Source organism: Geotrypetes seraphini, chromosome 14, assembly GCF_902459505.1.
Source record: "Geotrypetes seraphini chromosome 14, aGeoSer1.1, whole genome shotgun sequence".
Taxonomy (NCBI): Eukaryota; Metazoa; Chordata; class Amphibia; order Gymnophiona; family Dermophiidae; genus Geotrypetes; species Geotrypetes seraphini.
In genome coordinates, this window is record NC_047097.1 from 3,617,768 (window position 1) to 3,636,928 (window position 19,161).

A 19,161-nucleotide genomic window follows, 5' to 3' on the forward strand; every position below is an offset into this window, starting at 1 on the left:
ACAGAAAGATGTTTTCTAATAGTATTTATTTTTTTATCAGTTATTAATAACATACTGCATATCAATCATTTTAAAAAAAGATAGAACTCAATAAACAATGTGCTGCTCATACAGAAGATTAAGTTAACTTTGGGATCTAAAATTTCACACCCAAACATCAGTTTAAAAAAACAGCGAAAAGTTGGAGCAGTTTTCAAAATCCTAGACTTAACCAGATATTTTTCTGAATATGCACAGAATTACTAAAGAAATAATTTTAGAAACATTGCTTAGTTTTTACACATGTAAATGGATAACATATGTGAACTGTGATTTTAGAAACCAATTTTTGAGAGGGAAAAGTCATCAGCTGAATGTGGAAACAAGCCAATAATCTCATAGCAACCATGTGCAAAATCATCCCTACCCTATCAGCGATTGTAAAAAAAAATACTATGAGAACTGCAGATTTAAAAGATTTTCATACCTGGGTAGCAGGTTGGAAATTTGGAAGGAAACCAGCAGGGTAGAGGGCACCACATGTATAAACACTAACATGGAGAGTGAGCATGCCGATTGCCAGAAAACATCTGTAGAACTGGTTTACTGAGATCACAGGGTAAGAGATTGTGGAAATGATGGTGGAGTTTTGAGTGGATTTGGTAGAACTAGGCCTAAATGTAGAAAACTGTGATACAATGGAGGAAATAAATGAGGAAGTACTGAAAGTGAAATGGCACCTGCTGGAATTAAAAGATGCCTAAGTTGCAATGGATTTGAAACTGGAGGATAAGGAATAAAGAGAGGAGTACTAGAAATTCCTAAATACTTGGACTGCAACCTTGGCAGTGGTAATGTGCAAAGCGTTGTTCAGTATCCAGTAAGCATTGCTCATTAAGGGAGATCAGCAGGTAGATATTAAACTGGACACAGCACATCAATCACTGGGCATGACAACAGGAAACTTGCCTAGAGATACCATGGGCTCACACACAAATACTATAAAAGACAGAATAGCCATCTTGAGAGTGATCAGCAAGTTTGAGTGGAAGATCAAGTAACACTATATGCTGATCTGTCACAAGCTACATTATAATGTCAGAAGGTCTTTGGAATCATTACAAGTAAGTTAAAGTAGAGCAATGAGAAATATAAGTGACCCTTTTCATTCAGGCTCTCTCTTATTGTGAATAGGAAAAATTAAGAGGGGACAGATTCAGAACCAATGCTAGGAAGTTCTTCTTCACCCAAAGGGTGGTGAATGCCTGGAATGCGCTTCCAGAGGGTATGATAGGACAGGGTAGATACCCATATATGCCTGAGGCAGAAAGCAGGTTAACTTAAAATCTGACAGGGTGAGCTGTCAAACCTACTGCACCCTTATATTGGAAAGAAAATTACTGAGGTAAGAACCTAATCTTTCCTTCCAGCACAAAGAGTACTATAGGCTTGACAAGTGGGACTTACCAAAGCAGGCCCCTGAGTCTAGGGTGGGGCAGATGAGCCTGCTGCCAGCACCAAGGACCCAAATGTGGTGTCCATTTGTGCTTGTGATGTCCACTCTGTAAACTTAGTACAGAGATGAAGGGTGGACCAGGTAGTTACTCTACAAACCTCCTCAGGCAGAACTGTCTGGGATTCTGCCCATGAAGAGACCATGCCTCTGGTGGAAAACGTTCCCAAAGAAATCAGTGAGTGTTTACCACAGCCAATTATACGCAGTCGCAATAGCCATGCAAATCCATCTGGAAATGAACGCCTTCGGGGCAGAGTTGCCTCCGCTTGTTACAAATGATTAACATAAAAAGATGATCTGAAAGACGAAAAGACTCATCCTCTCGAAAAAATGGAGAATAATTCTCCTCACATCCAGGAACAAGACTTTCCATTTTTTTATGTCTGTGGTATAGAAACACTGGGAGCCCAACTTCCTGATTTACATGGAAGGTCAAGACCACTTTTGGTAGAAAAGGCAGCACCGTGCATAGAGACATTCCTGCCTCCGTAAATCTGAGGAAGGGCTCCCAGCATGATAGAGTCTGAAGCTCCATTCTTGCTGAGGCAATAGCTCCTAGGAAAACTGTCTTGACTGTAAGATCCATCAGTGACACATTCTGTAGGATTTCATATGGAACCTTACAGAGAGCCTACAAACCCGTATTAAGATTCCACAAGAGGAATGGTTGTCACATATGAGGATGTAGCCACAACGCTCCCTTCAGGAAGCTAGCTATGCCTGGATGGGAAGCTAAGGACCTTTTCTCCACTCGGGCTAGCCAACCGCTAAGCCCTTTCGAGGCCATCCCGAAGGAACAATAGGATTTTGGAAATAGGAGCCGTGTACGGCTCTACCTTTTGACCATCACATCAGTGCTGAAAAGTCTTACAGTACTTAGCATAAGTTGTCAGCCTCTTGGATTATAGAAGGGTAGTTACGATTACCTCTGAATATCCTTTCTGTACTAATGCTGCGTGCTCAAGAGCCAAGTCAAAAGACCAAAGCATTCCAGATCTTCCAGGGTAATTGAGTCCTGTGACAAAAGTGTTGGCAGTAAGGGCAGCCTGAGACATCTGTCCCTTTGCAGCCGTACTAGATCTGCATACCATGACTGACTTGGCCAACCTGGTGCCACTGGAATCACTGATCTAACATACTGTACAGTACTCACAAACTGGAAGATGCTGTGCCTACATCAGCTCTTACTGTAGCTGGAGAATGAAGATGGTTTCTGCCTCAAACAAGCTTGTAGATTCCTCCAGGGGCTTGTCTCTTTGGGTTGCCCTTTTAGTCAGACCCTGAGTATCTGAAACCCTCAACCCCACTAGCTCCTCACACTTCTTTAGTTGAGGGGATAGGGACACACAACCAGCACCTGGTACAGTCCACCTGACAACACAGGGCCACACGACCTGCACTCAAGTGTCTGATAAATCAGGGGCAAGCTGGGTTCCCAGGGGAACAGACCCTGAGCAGTCCAAAAGGCTAATGTAGGCTGGCTAGGCAGGTTCCGTAGAAGGGATTTGTGACTTCATTACCATTTTTGGTATCTTCACTCTCTTATTGTATACTTTATCTTGCAAGTGATGCTCTTCCTCAATTTATTCATTACATTCTACAATAGTACTGTAGTCTCAATTATACGTTTTGGTGGAATTCCCTGTGTCATATTTACAAGATGGAAAGAGCAATTGCAATACAGAAAGGAAGTTATAAAAATTTTTTAAAGATATGGAGACCGATGGTTGATTTTTGTAGTGAATAGGCATCATTTTTCTTTGATAATATACATAGGGGGGTGGGGAGATTGGAAGATAAGATGTAGCAAAATTGAAATTTTGAAGGAATATGATAGTTTTAATGATTGTATAGAAAGATGGGAGGGGGAGGGTTTTTAATTAATTTACATATTAAGAATATAATGTATGATGTTCAAGTGTTATACAATAGTATTTCATGTTGTTCTTTTTGTGCACTTGATGTAAGTTTGAAAAAGAATAAAGAAATTAAAAAAAAAATCTCATCATGTAGTTTAAGCAAAAAAGATTAGTTAATGGAATATTGGGATTTTTAAAAGGGGAACTCTACATTTGCATTTCTATTCTCCAAACCTACTGCACTGCAGACCTAACACTATTTAAAATTATTTTGTACCAACAGCCCCTTTTAACTCAGTAAGTTCACAACAGCTGTTTCAAAACAGCAAATACATAAGGTGCATCTGCCTAACTTTCAAGATCGTCCACGGCATCCTTCCTCCTTTAATTCCGCTTTCTTGGAACTCCTCAAATACTAATACCACCAGACCCACCCAAAAAATGAAGCTATCCTTCCCCTCACTAAAAGGCATTTCTCTCCCAGGAATACTGGGAACCTCCCTCCACTTCAGACTCAACGAGCTCTGGAACAACCTTACCTCCCCCCTTCGGAATCTGAGTGCTCTCCAACCCTTCCGCAAACATCTGAAAACCTGGTTATTCTCAAAAATCTAACTCTTCCCTCCTCATTTGACATCCTAGCCCTCTAACTTCCTTCTTTCCTCTGATCCTCATCTAGCCTTTACTTTGTAGTTCCTTTCTCATTACAACTCCTGTAAACTGTGCCGAGCTCCACAACCATGGAGATGGCGCGGTATATAAACCTAAGGTTTAGTTTAGTTTAAGGTGGCAAGAAAAAGTCACAAGTTCAAATGACTTAATTAACCCTTTATTTGGCATTGTTGCTCAGTAACAAGTGTTTCAATGGCTTTTATGAGAGATCTGCATCTCCAAATGCCCATTACCTTGGCACTGTTGCTCTTGTTCAACATCAAGTTACGTTTCACCATCTACCAATTAAAGACAAACGTAAACTGAAAACTTCAACTACAAGCTTTACTTTCAGAACATTAAGGCAAATACTGTACCTGAGTAGACTAAGAGGCATAACTCCAGGTGATTCAGCAGCTGGCACAGTTTCTGTATCAGTTACTGGGGTGGTAGCAGTAGTTGTATCCTCCAAAGAACTGCTCATGAAAGATGTAGTGCTGGAGGCAGATGGGCTGGTGGTAACTGGTGTCTGCGCCTGCTGGGTATGATCACTGTCTTCTACTTGCTGATCTACCTCTGTAAATGTACAAGTACTGTCTTACTTTCAATTCAGTTCCATTAACTCTGCCTGCACCAGGTTTAAATGGGTCACAGTAACTCAGAGCAAGAACTGGATATTGGAATACTTGTAAGCACATGAAAGAGGTGAATTTAAAAACATTTATAAATATCAATGGCAATATCAGAAAACCACAATATACTTGCTTAGATCCCCATCAGACAGAGATTTCAAAAGGTGATGGTGGGGTGTCTGACCAAGGCAAAGATCTACAAATGTATTCCATATCTTATAATTGGAATACATATGTATGGAACAACATTTTTGCCATCAGGCTTTGCACAGCAGAGTCAGTTAGGGCTTCACACAAGGTATTAAATCTCCCTAATTCCCTGGTGATTGTTTCTGTATGCAAAATGGCAGGGAGGAGGGTGAAAGCATTGAAATTACTGCTCTTATGTTCCTATAGCTTATTTTTCCACTGGTATATTTGTAAATTGGATGCTTCTGCTACTGTGATGGGAAAAACATATGTACTTTATGTGTATTTTTACAAAAGTCTCCAAGCTTGGAGAGCCTTTTATAAAATACAGAGGCAAGCGAGCAGGACCTGACTGGGGCATTTTAATTCTGATTTATGACTTATAAAAGAGGCCTTAATCAAGTCTCTCTTCATTACTGAAGCAGAAAGCAAAGATACTTATCTGTAACAGGTGTTCTCCAAAAATAGCAAGCAAATATTCCATTGGGTGACATCATCCACAGAACCAGTACAGACATTGTCACTTTAAATCTTTAAGCAGTGACCTTACTATGTGCGCGCCGGTGCCTTCCTGCCCAACATCTGCTCATGGGACTGTCAGTTCAGGACAAAGCTAAGACACCAACTAGGGGAGATAGGTGGTTTGTGAGAATATATGCCTGCTGTCTTTGGTGAACACCTGCTATAAGTAAGTATCTTTGCTTTATCCAAGGACAAGCAGGCATAATATTCTCACATTCTCACAAGCTGCCAGAATTATGGAAAGGGGTGGGGGTGCGGGGAGGAATTGGGACTTGTATACCGCTTTTTTGTGATTAAATAACCATACTCAAATCAGTTTACATACAGGTACTTCAAGCATTTTCCCTATCTGTCCTGGTGGGCTCACAATTTAATCTAATGTACTTGGGGCAGTAGAGGATTAAGTAACTTGCCTGTGAGAATTCAAGGGAGCCAGTCAAGAAGCCGCTCAGCACTGAGCAGCAGCGCCAAAGCGCGCTCCTGCTTGGTGCCACTCAGCGGCTGAAGAAACCAGAATTTGCGGCAGCCACCGACTGACCAGGTTAGCAGCGGGGCAGGAGGGTAGAAAGCTCGCTCCTGCCTGCTGCACCTCTGGACCACCAGGGATTGTTAGAGGAGGTACGATGGTCAGGGCAGGGGGGGGATGGCAGGATGCATAGCCTGGCGGCAGCCTTCAATAAGTCTGGGAGGTTGTGCTGGCCTGAATATGAACTGGGACTCCCATTTTTGGGCCAATTTTTTGGCTCCAAAATCCCGGTATATATTAGAATATATATATGTATGTTTGATTCTCATAGAGAATTAATATTAGCATTTGACTCCTCAGCTATACGATAAATTGTATTATACAAAAGCATTAGTATCATATCTATGTTATTGAATATCCTGATTAGAGCTTATTAGATGCTGCATTATGTCTCCTTTAATACTTATTATATATCTCTCATTTGAATGTCAGAGCTGTTAAGTACAGTAGAATCTCATTTATCTGGCACCCATGGGCATTGGTTGATGCTGGATAACTGTTTTTTTAGTTGATTGAGAGTGTGTTAAAAACCTTGTTTAACACAGGGCTCAGTTCCCCCCCCTCCCACCCTGAAGCATCATCGCAGCAGTGATCCTGAGCCACAAAGTCCCCCTCCCTCCTTCAAGCCCCAAAGCATCAGAAGCAGGCAGCAGTCCTGAGCTGCGAACCCCCTCGCTCACTTACTCCCTCCCTCCCTTCCTTACCTGAAAAAGCAGCTGGTCAGCAGGAGGCAGCGCTTAAAACAGGTTGCTCATGGCCAGCCCCAGCAGGGTCTTTCCTCTGATGTGTCAGAATGAGACATTAGAGGAAAGGCCCTGCTGGGGCTGGCCATGAGCAACCTATTTTAAGCGCTGCTGCTTCAGGTAAGGAAGGAAATGAGGAAGACAGCAAAGGAGTTCACGGCTCAGGAATGCCACCTTCTTCTGCGGCTCAGGACTGCTGCCATGCTGGTGTTTTGGGTCAGGAGAGAGGTGGGGTTCGTGGCTCGGGACTACTGCTGCTTAGAGTGCTTTGGGGCTTGGGGGGGAGGTGGTTTGTGGCTCAGGACCGCTAGTGCTATGGGGGATATTTTTTTCCCCAGTGATATTTTTACCAGTTGGATGAGAGTGCCAATTAACCAAGAGCTGGTTAGCTGAGATTCTACTGTATATTTTTGAAACTGCTTCATGGTAGTCCTATTATTAAGTTTCAATTTACTGATTTTAACCTCATTCATTCTACGTATCTATTTGGTCTTTTTACTGCTGTTATGATGTTCAACAAAATTATAAGTTTTATGTTGAATTATACCTGCTGTGCACTGCCTTATGTGAATCTCTTCATAAAGGAGATTAATTAATAAGTAAATAAATATATATACATATACACACACACATACCTTTCAGCTGGTGCAAGACCCACTGGGAACATTTTTCTCATAAATGTGTATTCCCATTGTAAAATGGGGAATACTTATGTAGATTTTTGGCTTGCTAAAGCCATGCCCCCACCATGCCCTCTTGAAATCTGTGCATAATGTGGATCTCCGCTTCTCAACAGCTGCTTTTTGACATCACCATTTAAATGCATATGCAATATACATGGGTAAATGATGACATGTACAGTACATATTCTAAAACAAAGGTCTCTACATGATCACCGATTGTATTAACTACAATATACTTGGATATATTCAGCTATATGAATGGATATTTTATTGCAATAATTTTATTTTATTTTTTTTATAATTCTTTATTCATTTTCTTTTCTTACATCAAGTGAAAACTACATATTGAATACAATTATTTCATATCACTTGAAATACATTCAATTATTCTTATAATAAAAAGTAAAGAAACCCCTTTGTATCAGTAATCTAATTCTAAATACTTTAACTTTATTTACCCTCCCTAACCCCTTATGTATTCTCTTCATGTGCTAGGATATCTGAGCATTAGAGAAATTCACCAATGGTCCCCATATTTTATTAAATTTATGGATATATCCCTGTTGTAACGCAATCATTTTTTCCATTTTATATATATGGCAAATTGAGTTCCACCAAAATGTAAAGTTTAATTTAGTATAATCTTTCCAGTTTTGATGCAATAATTTTATTTTGAATGTTTTGCAGACCACTTTCCTAGTAAAAAGTATTTACAATCGAGTAGAAGACCTGATTATTCTTATGTCATTGGCCAACAAAGCTTGACCCAATAAAAGAAAATCTTGAGCTTTGAAAGGGAGGAGCCTCAGTTTCATGTTAACACATGCTGCAATTTACTTTCATTACAGAATATGTTAGTGGGAAATGGAATCAAACTGTCATAAAGCGATATTCAATCTTTTACTCACATGTTTAATAATTGAAAAAAATTCATACCTTGTTTAATTCTGCTGCCAAACTGGTCTTCGAGTAGCCCATGAACGACTAGTTTATATATCATGGCTTGAGCCCGTTCCAGATCTGCTAGTCCTAGAACTCTCTTTATGGGTGAGCGCATGACGGCCCTTTTCACCATGTGACGCATCAGGAACTGCAGAGCAGCTCGCATTTCAACATCTTCATGGACAACTGGAGAACTAGCACAATCAGAATTATGGCCATTTTCTGCTAGCACTTTTGGTATCAGTAATAATTCTGCATATTTACTGCAACTAAGAAGAACACTGAGTGACTTCATAGCTCCAAGATACAAATAGGATAATTGTACTGCTCTGATTTCTGACTGTATTATATCGTGGTTTCTTAAAGCATGTTCATGGTTTTTTCTCTTTCCTTCTAGTGAATGATGTTGAGACTCCACGCCAAACTGTGTTGACTCTGCAGAAAATGATGCAATTTCATTTTCTGACTTGGAACCTGTAGTACAATGACCTTTGCTTTCGTCAAGACTTTGAACAGGTCTTAGGTCTGTGGCAGAGTCACCTTCTGTTTTCTGCTCACTGTCAGCCTTCTCCTCAGATTCATGTCTATGTTTTTTCTCATGTCGCTTAGTATTCTGCTTTCCCAGGTCCTCGTGGATACCAGTAAGATAAGTAAGATCCAACAGCATGGAAGCAGTCAGTCCTCGAAACCTCGAGACATCAAATGATAGTGGTTCACAGGGCTCCAGGTTATACAGTGGCGTGTCACTAGGCGACCAAAAAGTTGGGAAGCTTTAATAAAGATCAGAATGACACAGGAAGAGGCAAGTGAGGGATAGACAGGAGGAAAGTACAGGAAATAATGAAAGCAAAAGATGATGTAAATGTGCATTTAAAAGAGAAAGAATTATGGTATAAGGAATTATAGTTAAAAAGGGAAGACAATGATTAGAAAATGTGAATGCAGCTAAATGCAAGAGCCAGATACAATACTAAAATACATTTTGTCCAAAACAAAATGCTTTGCATAGGATGGCAGATTGTTTGAAATGCACATATTAATATAACACCCCCACCATTTTAATACATATTTCCAGTGTAAATGATCATTTACTTGATTTTATAAGTAACATAAAATCTAACCGAAAAGCAAAGAATGGCTCTTAAGACACCACATGATGGCTGGTCATAAGTAGGATAATTCTTTAATGCTGGATTCTCTAAAGTCACCGTGCATTTAATGATGGCGCTAAACCATCGTTAAATGCATGTATTTTACTGCCCGATTATTAAAATGGCTCATCATGGTCTTTTTCATGTTTTCTAAGCAAATGTAGTACAATGAGGTCATTAATATTAAAATGACCTCTCCGGGCAATTCTTCAAAAGGAACGCCCCTCCATTTATGAGGAATCGGGGGGCTGATATTTATCGACAAGAGTCTGAACTGTTGTAGCCTTACTTTCCTGTCAGTGCCTGACTCATGAGGATGATTGGCAGGAGGCATGCACACTGCCTCCTGCTGCAGGGTTGGAGACCCCCTGACAGCAAGCTCCTCCCCCCTTCCAACAACCACCCCAACACCAAGTCTGGTGGTCTAGTGGGCCATCCCCCCTTCTGTCCCTCCCACCACCCTCCCTAGCCCTCTTGAATCCAGTATCTCCCCTTTCCCTGCATAAGTATCCCTTTCCTCTCCTCCTCCCTAATCCCATATCCCTTTCCTTATCCCATTCCCATATCCACCAAGCTTCTCTTGCAGCTACTGTTGCAACTACTCCTCGACCACTTTCAAAGTACTTTCTGCTGGTAAGGGGCTTTGCAGTAGAGGCCTGAATTCAAGCAATGCCACCTTCTGCCCTCCCCAGACACAGGACTTCCTGTAACGGAGGGAAGGCAAGAGGTGGCAGTGCTTGAACACGGGCCCTACTGGCCCTGAAGCGGTACAATAGTGGTGGCAGAAGCAGCAGCAAGTGCATGCTATACAACATAAACAAAGGGAGAAGAGATCATGCTCTCCTGCTGCACTGCAATACAGAAAGAATTCCATGAGCCATGTTGCATATACTTTCCCCACTACTCTGATTTGAAAGTTTGTGCCCTAATTTTTCACAGGTCTGAAAATTCTGCTTCAAATATTTTTCCCCTCTTTAAAGAGTTTCCAAGGACCTTTTGCTTAAACCCCCCCCCCCCTAAAACAGCACACCATTTATTTCACATCAGATAATACATACCATAATGGATCATTTATTTTAAGAATGTGTTAGTGTTTTAAAGAATAAGGTAATCATCAGAAAGAACAAAGAGCAAAATAATAGGCAGATGCTAAATATTTTGTGTACTGGATTTTTTTTCCAGGCCATCAAATGAATAAAGGATGGCAGCAATGTATGGAATAAGAGAGTGAAAGAGCATCCATATAATCTTTTAAAATTTCAAGCCCAGGTTTTATGAATAGAAATGAGACAAGCTAAACTCATTCTCATTTAAGTTATTGAGTTTAGTACCGATTAGACCCCAAAACTATTTTTATTTGGTTAAGGAATATGGAACTCAACACACTATACCTGATAGTAATCTCAGCTTCATCCCACTGGACTTTGGCAGATGTGCTGCCCTCTTTCACAACTCCAAGTAATGTAGCATGACGCCCTGTCTGTTTGTGCACACATCGACCACCAACTCTAAGGCCAGCATCAACTCCACCAAGCACTGCCAGTACGGGCCACACCTCTATACAGAATGTCTTCAGTTGCAACTCTGAAAGCTCAGCAAGACCATGTCTGCTGTGTTTACTTTTCTCCTCTTCTTTATTCTCTTCTTGCTCCTCTCGACTTTGAACTGAACGACTTTTCTTCAGCTTCTGCCCAGCTTCTTTAAGGCATGTTTTGATTTTGTGCAGACGTTCTATCATGTTTTTATTAATGCAGTGCGTCCATCTGTCTGTGCGATGTAAGATGCGAATAAGTTGCACTGTTGCCTCTGCCAGAACTGCAGCTACAGGGCTGCAGATAGGGTCACCAGGAAGCAGATCTCTAGGTGTGCCACGCATCTGCATGTCACAAATTTTCACCTGAGTGTAAAAAGAAGAGTCTTTGAAACTATTCTGTAAGAAAACAATATCTGCTATCAGTGGCATAGTGAGGGTGGGAGGCACCTGGGCAGTTGCGCCCCCCCCCCCCCTGTGTGCACACCCTTTCCTTTCCCCCTTACTTCTAACTTTGGCGGCACGAGCAGCACCTCCAACCTGCTGCCCATGCCAGCCTCAGCTCCCCTCTGATGTCACTTCCTGGTCCCACGACCAGGAAGTGACTTCAGAGGGAGAGTTGAGGTTGGCGCTGCTGCTCATGCCGGTGAAGAGCTAAAGGCACGTGGTAGCGGGGGAGGACATGGCGCACTCTTGGTGGTGGTGGGAGGACAGCGGGGAAGGAGTGTGGGGAGGGGCGAAGAGGAGAGGAAGTGCTAGCGCCAAGACGGAGCCTGGTGCGGTCTGCCCCCTCCCCTGTACTATACCACTGTCTGCTATAATGAATAATATAATTTAATTCTCTACCACTGGCAATTCTAGAATATGAGAGGGTATTTTTTTAAAACTAATATACATGTAAACTATCCTGTTACCTTTTCTCCTGGGTTGCTGCTATAGAACATTACACAAGGATGTAGTTCTGCTGCATCCACATCTTCAAAAGCCAGTTTAGGTTCCTTGAGAAAAATAAAAAACAAGCATGCAGTAAACATGTACATAAACATGTTTTGCATATAACATTTATATAGGGCAGTTTGAAGGGCAACATGTTTTTCCTTCTCGTTTTTTTCAACAAATTACTTTGTGCAAAGATTTCTGGATAACATCTTTTTACTATGGACTGGATTGAATTACAGCAGTTTGTCAGCTGGTTAAATTCCTTGGATGAAAATTTACAGTTTGTAATGTCGTATCATCTTTACAAAATTGAATTTTTTTACATTAAAATTATTTTATGGAAAAGCGATGAGCAAAACTTTCTTCTACATTTTTCAAGCTTCCACCCATATAAATTGAAATTTAACCTGCCTGTGAGTCAATTCTTGAGGATAAGATATATTTGATTAACTTTAGCAGAATTTAAATCTAAGCAAGGATTCTACAAAGACGTTTTCAAGAAAGAGGATATCCAAAAATGGCAATACAAGCTTATTTGAGAGCAAAGTTTGCATAACGAGAGCTTTTACTACAAGAATAGGTTCAATGGAAGGATGAAGTTCTCACATGTTCTACCATTTTCTGAATCAGTGGAGATGTGTGTAAAAATTATGAGAACTCATTGGCATGTGTTACAATTGCATACATGTTTCACACTGTTTCCTATGATAGCCTACTCAAGAACACGCACAATAGGGGAGCTTTTAAGCCATCAGAAATCTGGAATTACACTACAGGAGGAGGGGATAGGATACCATGAACCTTATGGAAGTTGCAAGTGGTTTGAGTTGGCTTTAGTAGGATCTGAATGGTGTGACCCTCAAACAAAAGGGGTGGTATAATTGAGAAGAAACACTAATTATAATATGGCAAATGTCATATATATTATAGTTTGTCCTTGCAAATTAGTATATGGGGGGTGGACTAGCCGCCCCTTTAAACTGCGATTGAATGAACATAAGTCCCACATAGACATGGAGTATATGCAAGCCCCTTCAGAAAATAATTGGAAGGAGAAAAATCATCATGTTGCTGATATTAGATGGAGAATTATTGATATATCAGCTGGGAGGGAGAGTGACAATATAGAGAAGAGAATGAATTTTAAAGAACAATTTTGGATTTATAAATTACAGACAGTATTCCTGTGCGAGCTTAATACTGAAATGGAGTGTTTTTCACTCTTGTAGACTAGGAGGGATTGTGATTGGTGGAAAGGGTCAGCTGACAGGAAATAGTAGTTTGAAAAGAGATAGCACGCCACTGCCATTTTAGTCTGAAGAAAGCTGGGGTTAGTGCCATCTGTGGCAGTATTAAAAGTATTGTAATAGAGAATATTGATTTTATTATGGATTGCAATATATGGCTTCTAAAGGAAATATATTTTTTTGCAGGGGTGTTCTTGAGAAACATGGTGAAACATGATTTTTATGGTGAAACATGATTTTTATGGTGAAACATGATTTATGTTGAATGAAATATTCCCTGGCCAATGGACAACTGAAAAGATAAGTGTGATTATATTTATAAGAAATGAGAGAGAAAGTGATGTTAAATGAAAATATTTTATACTTAATATTTAAAGGACTAATGTAGAGGCTGACATGTAAATCTCAAAGCAGTGAAAGTTCTTGAGCTCCAAGTGGTGCCACTGAAATCCTGGAAAATTTCATGAATATACTGTGAACTCTGAAGTATTTGTGTTGATTGATTTATGATGGGACTTTGGGGAAAATTTTAGGATGCCTTTTTGAAAACTCATATCTTAAATACCAAGCATTACAATTTAAAGTTTATATGTTGAAAAATAGGCAAACAAAAGAGTAATATGATCCATTTTTTGAGCCAGTCAAAAGTCTGGCAGCAGTGTTTTGAATAAATTAGAGGGTTACGAGTATACAAACCCCCCCGGGATGTTTGCAGATAGGGAATCATTTTTACACTAGTGGGCAGCTATACTTAACAAGTGCTCACTTGACCTAATGGTGTTGATCATCAACACCATTCAAGAGGTATCCCTGGAGGTTAAAATTAAAGCTGATTCCACATATCAAACATTATTGGCTGACCCAGTGATCGCAAACAATTTCACGATGACTTACCACAATTTTGTACTAAAATTATACAAGGGATTCCAATGATTATGCAGCAGACACAGTCTATGCTTGGTTGCAGAAACACAATACCAATCAGCAACAACCTATACTGGGAAAGGGTTATCTACTGATGGCATCAGTAGCGATTCCAGTAGTTTAACAAGCCGTTCCAAATCCCCTCATTTTTTAGGCAGGGGTTCTCAGGGAGGATGCAGAAGGGGCAGAGGAGGCAGACGTCCCAACCAGGACAACCAGCAAGGACAACAGTGTCCAGTCACCCAAACATGGAATCAAGGCACTCATTCGTTAACATCATCTCTGGGGTACCAATTTCTAAATCCCAGTATGAAGTTCTGGAAAAAGGTCTATTTTTTGTCCCTACTTCTTCTTTTGATCGTTTTACTGCCCATTGGGAAATAGCTAGGTAGGTGAGAAACCTTCAGTTTAAACTTCATTTTTTCCAAAATCCTGCTCCTCCTGATCATACCATATTATGGGCTCTTTCAAATTGGGATCCGCCGGGCATGATGGACACCCATATTAAGATATTTCAGGAGTTGGTTTTGAATGATATTGACCACTTGGACAAATTACAACATAGGAAACATTGTAATTTGACACATGAGCAGAAACTAGCCCTTCATACTTTGCAAAATAGGGAACTATATCATGCCCAAGTCTTTGCTCACATTCACAAAAGTGAACAATATGAGGTACTCAGTGAGGACCCCCAGAAATCTCTCCAAATAAGGATAGCTCAAATAGTGAATTCTGCTCTTCAAGCCAAATTCATCACCAAAGCTGAGGCCAGATTTCTAACATAGCGGCCATCCCGTAATCATTCATTCTATACTGCCCCCAAATCCACAAGTCTCTGGTGGAACCCCCTGGCCGTCCAATTGTTTCTTTAAAAAACACCATTTTGGAATCTCTTTCTAAATTTATTTTCTCAAACAACAGGTATTAAAAGCCAGGTCTTATGTACAAGATACGACTCACTTCCTTAGGATACTCCAAACACTTGATGTCCAACCTCCTGTTCTCTTGGTGACAATGGATTTGGAGGCCCTTTACAGTAACATACCACAACAAGGAGCTATGGATATCATTAGCTCCACTTTGTTAGAAGCAGATGACAGCCATAGGGTGCCTCGCCATTTTCTTATGGAACTTTCCATGTTGGTTCTGCAAGAAAATTATTTTGAATTTGAAGGGACTTTCTTTTTGCAAAAACAAGGGGTAGCCATGGGCACGGCCATGGCCCCCAGTGTGGCAAACTTGTATGTGGCAAAGTTTGAGGACTAGTTTTTGTACAATTCCATGTGGTTCACTCATGTGCGTGCATGGGTTAGATTCATCGATCTTTTTTTGATATGGAGTGATACAATATCCATCCTAGTTCAGTTCAAGGATTGGCTAAATCTCCAGAATCACCATCTTAAATTTACCATGACATATATCATGAACAAATCACCTTTTTGGATACCAAGGTTTACAAAACACAAAGCTTTGGTGATGAAGGCTTCGAATTTGTGTGAAACTGGACGGCTTTCTGGGGTAAAAGCAGGTTATATAGAAAGGACGGACTACACCTCGCCAAAGAGGGAGTGAGAGTCCTGGCAGAGAACTTTAAGAAGGCCATTGAGAAGGCTTTAAACTAAAAATCAGGGGAGAGCCGACAGTCGACAACCAGTCGATGGCACGGACACCAGGATACCAGGAGGAGGTAAATTCAATCAAAAATCTGGGGCAAGTTCATGATGACACAAGAGGCAATGAAAAAGATCAAATGGATACAAAAAAGGATGTGAGGGCTAATAAATTCAGTAAATTGGCACGAACAGAACTTAAATGTATGTACACGAATGCCAGAAGCTTAGGAAACAAAATGGGCGAGCTGGAAGAATTAGCAAATAGGAAACAACTGGATATCATAGGAATAACAGAAACATGGTGGAATGAGGAAAATGAATGGGACACAGCAATGCAAGGATATAAACTATACAGAAGAGATAGGATTGGGCAAAAAGGGGGAGGTATTGCTCTCTATGTCCAGGATGAAATAGAGTCTGTTAGAAAAGGAAACACAGATGAAAATGGTAAACTTGAGTCACTCTGGATAAAGATTCCGGGACAAAAAGAAGCAGACATACATATTGGCCTCTATTATCGACCCCCGGGTCAGACTGAGGACACAGACAACGAAATCATGGACGAAATTATTCGTAATTGTAAATCAGGAAATGTGTCAATCATGGGAGACTTCAACTATCTGGGAGTAGACTGGAAATTGGGAACATCTAACTGCGGAAGGGAGATAAAATTCTTGGAAATGATCGGAGATTGCTTCCTTGAACAAATGGTAGTAGAACCGACAAGAGGAACTGCAATCCTGGACTTGGTCATAAATGGCATTACTGGAAGGACAGCGGATGTAGAGGTCATGGCTCCGCTAGGGACAAGTGACCATAATATGATCAATTTTACCATTGGCATCGGAATGGTGAAACCAATCAAAACTAAATCCACGGCTTTTAACTTCAAAAAGGGGAACTACGACAGAATGAGAACCATGGTTAGAAAACGGCTCAAGAAGGACAAAGCGGAATACCAAACAGTCGATCAAGCATGGTCTCTACTGAAAGCACAGAATCTACACATTCCGAGGATACCCAAAGGAAAGCGAAAAAAGAACAAAGGTGAACCAGCTTGGTTATCCAGTGAGGTGAAAGAGGCAGTGAGGGAGAAGAGAAACTCGTTTAAAAAATGGAAAAGGGAAAAAACAAAGGAGGCCTGGAACTGTCACAAAATCGACCAGAAAAAGTGTCATAGACTGGTAAGAAACGCCCAAAAAATCTATGAAGAAAAGATAGCACAAGAAACCAAAAACTTCAAGCCCTTTTTTAGATATATAAAAGGAAAGAAACCAGCAAGAGAGACAGTGGGGCCTCTAGACGACCAAGAAATAAAAGGGTCAATTAAAGAGGATAAACAGGTTGCCGATAGGTTAAATTCATTCTTTGCCTCGGACTTCACAAATGAGAACATTTCATCAGTGCCTGACACAGGGAGGATATTAACCGGAGGCATAGAGGACAACCTCGAATCAGTAAATGTGACGTTGGACATGATATACGTTCAGATTGACAAACTAAAAAACGACAAATCCCCCCGGACCAGACGGAATTCACCCTAGAGTATTAAAGGAACTTAAGGTGGAAATTGGTGAACTATTACAAACCGTAGCTAACATGTCAATTAGAACAGGGCAAATACCAGAAGACTGGAGGACAGCAAATGTCATCCCGATTTTCAAAAAAGGATCAAGAGGTGATCCAGGAAACTACCGACCTGTGAGCCTCACATCGGTTCCTGGGAAGATAATTGAAACACTTATTAAAGACAGCATTGTGCAACACTTGGAGGATCACGACCTAATAAGGGCTAGTCAACACGGCTTCAGGAAAGGGAAGTCTTGTTTGACAAATTTACTACAGTTCTTTGAGAAAGTGAACAAACATATGGATACTGGAGATCCAGTAGACATAGTTTACTTGGACTTCCAGAAAGCTTTTGATAAGGTTCCACATGCAAGGCTTATGAAGAAATTACTAAGCCACGGAATAGGGGAAGAAGTGCATAGATGGATCAGTAAATGGCTAGAGAACAGAATGCAGAGGGTTAACATAAAAGGGAAATTCTCGGACTGGGTGAAAGTGACTAGTTGAGTGCCCCAGGGCTCGGTTCTTGGGCCTATTTTGTTCAATATTTTTATAAACGATCTTGAGGAGGAAACAACAAGTAATATAATAAAGTTCGCCGATGATACAAAACTATGTCGGGCGGTTGGCTCTCAAAGGGACTGCGAGGAGCTTCAGAAGGATCTGAGACAGCTGGAAACATGGGCGACAAAGTGGCAGATGAATTTTAACATAAATAAATGCAAGGTGATGCATCTAGGAAAAAAGAATAAAGAACACGAGTATAGAATGTTTGGGGTAACGTTAGCAAAATGCGAACAGGAAAGGGATTTGGGGGTACTGATTGATAGAACCCTGAAGCCATCGGTGCAATGTGCGGCGGCAGCGAAGAAAGCAAACAGGATGTTGGGCATAATTAGAAATGGGATCACGAGTAGATCGGAAGAAGTCATAATGCCACTTTATAGAGCAATGGTCAGACCACACTTGGAGTACTGTGTCCAACACTGGTCTCCTTACCTTAAGAAGGACATAACTCTGTTGGAGAAGGTGCAAAGGCGAGCCACGAAACTAGTCAAAGGAATGAAAAATTTGAGCTATGAAGAACGCCTCAGGAAACTGGGACTGTTCACACTTGAGGAGAAGACTGAGAGGCGATTTGATAGAGACTTTTAAAATATTAAAAGGATTCGATGAAATAGACCAAGAAGCAGCATTACTAAGTTTTTCAGATGTGACATGGACTAGAGGTCATAGCCTGAAACTGGGTGGCAGCAGGTTTAGGACGAATGCCAGGAAGTTCTGTTTCTCACAACGAGTGGTGGGCGCTTGGAATTCTCTTCCTGAGGATGTTGTGGCGGAGGCTACTCTTCGGGGTTTCAAGCACAAGTTGGATATACACTTTCTTGCAAATCATATTGAGGGATACGGTAATTTCAGGTTTTCATAATAGAGAACCTAAATGGGCCGCCGCGTGAGCGGATCGCCGGACTTGATGGATCTCGGTCTGATCCGGTGAAGGCATTTATGTTCTTATGTTCTTAATACTACCGTATTTTGCAAATCGACAGACCAAAACACTTACCTTCATTGTAGTAGTAGTCATCCAGAAAGGGCTAAGCAGGCTTTGCCCATTAACCAATTTTTGAGAATACATTGGATTTGCACGACGACAAGTGAGTTCTGGAAACAAGCTAAGGAGTTATCCACCAGATTTTGAAGTAGAGGATACCCTGAAGAGCTTATCACAAGATCAAATATGCTAACCCAGATCTACTTTAACAACCTCAGCATAAGGATACCATGGATAAACAAATATGTATTTTGACTTATTTGGATCAAGCCAACAGTATTAAAACAAAAGATAAAACAGCATTGGAACATTTGGTTATGCATGAGGTGTTTGCCGAGGGTCCTTGCACTGCATACTCCCGCCCCAAAAATTTATCAACTTTTTGACAAG

The 19,161-nt window shown here is 40.8% G+C and overlaps 1 protein-coding gene across 4 annotated transcripts in view; it reads right to left on the reverse strand.

Annotated features, from left to right (window-relative positions):
* Positions 1-19,161, reverse strand: part of HERC1 (HECT and RLD domain containing E3 ubiquitin protein ligase family member 1) — a 423,490-nt gene that overhangs the window by 191,461 nt on the left and 212,868 nt on the right. For 3 of the 4 annotated variants that reach the window (XM_033919754.1, XM_033919752.1, XM_033919751.1), the window contains exons 36-39: positions 11,839-11,922; positions 10,785-11,290; positions 8,237-9,012; positions 4,383-4,581 (exon numbers count right to left, since the gene is read on the reverse strand). In XM_033919754.1, the coding sequence (XP_033775645.1) occupies positions 4,383-4,581; positions 8,237-9,012; positions 10,785-11,290; positions 11,839-11,922 (1,565 nt within the window). The remainder of the gene's footprint in view (positions 1-4,382; positions 4,582-8,236; positions 9,013-10,784; positions 11,291-11,838; positions 11,923-19,161) is intronic. The other variant, XM_033919753.1, reaches the window with a different exon arrangement.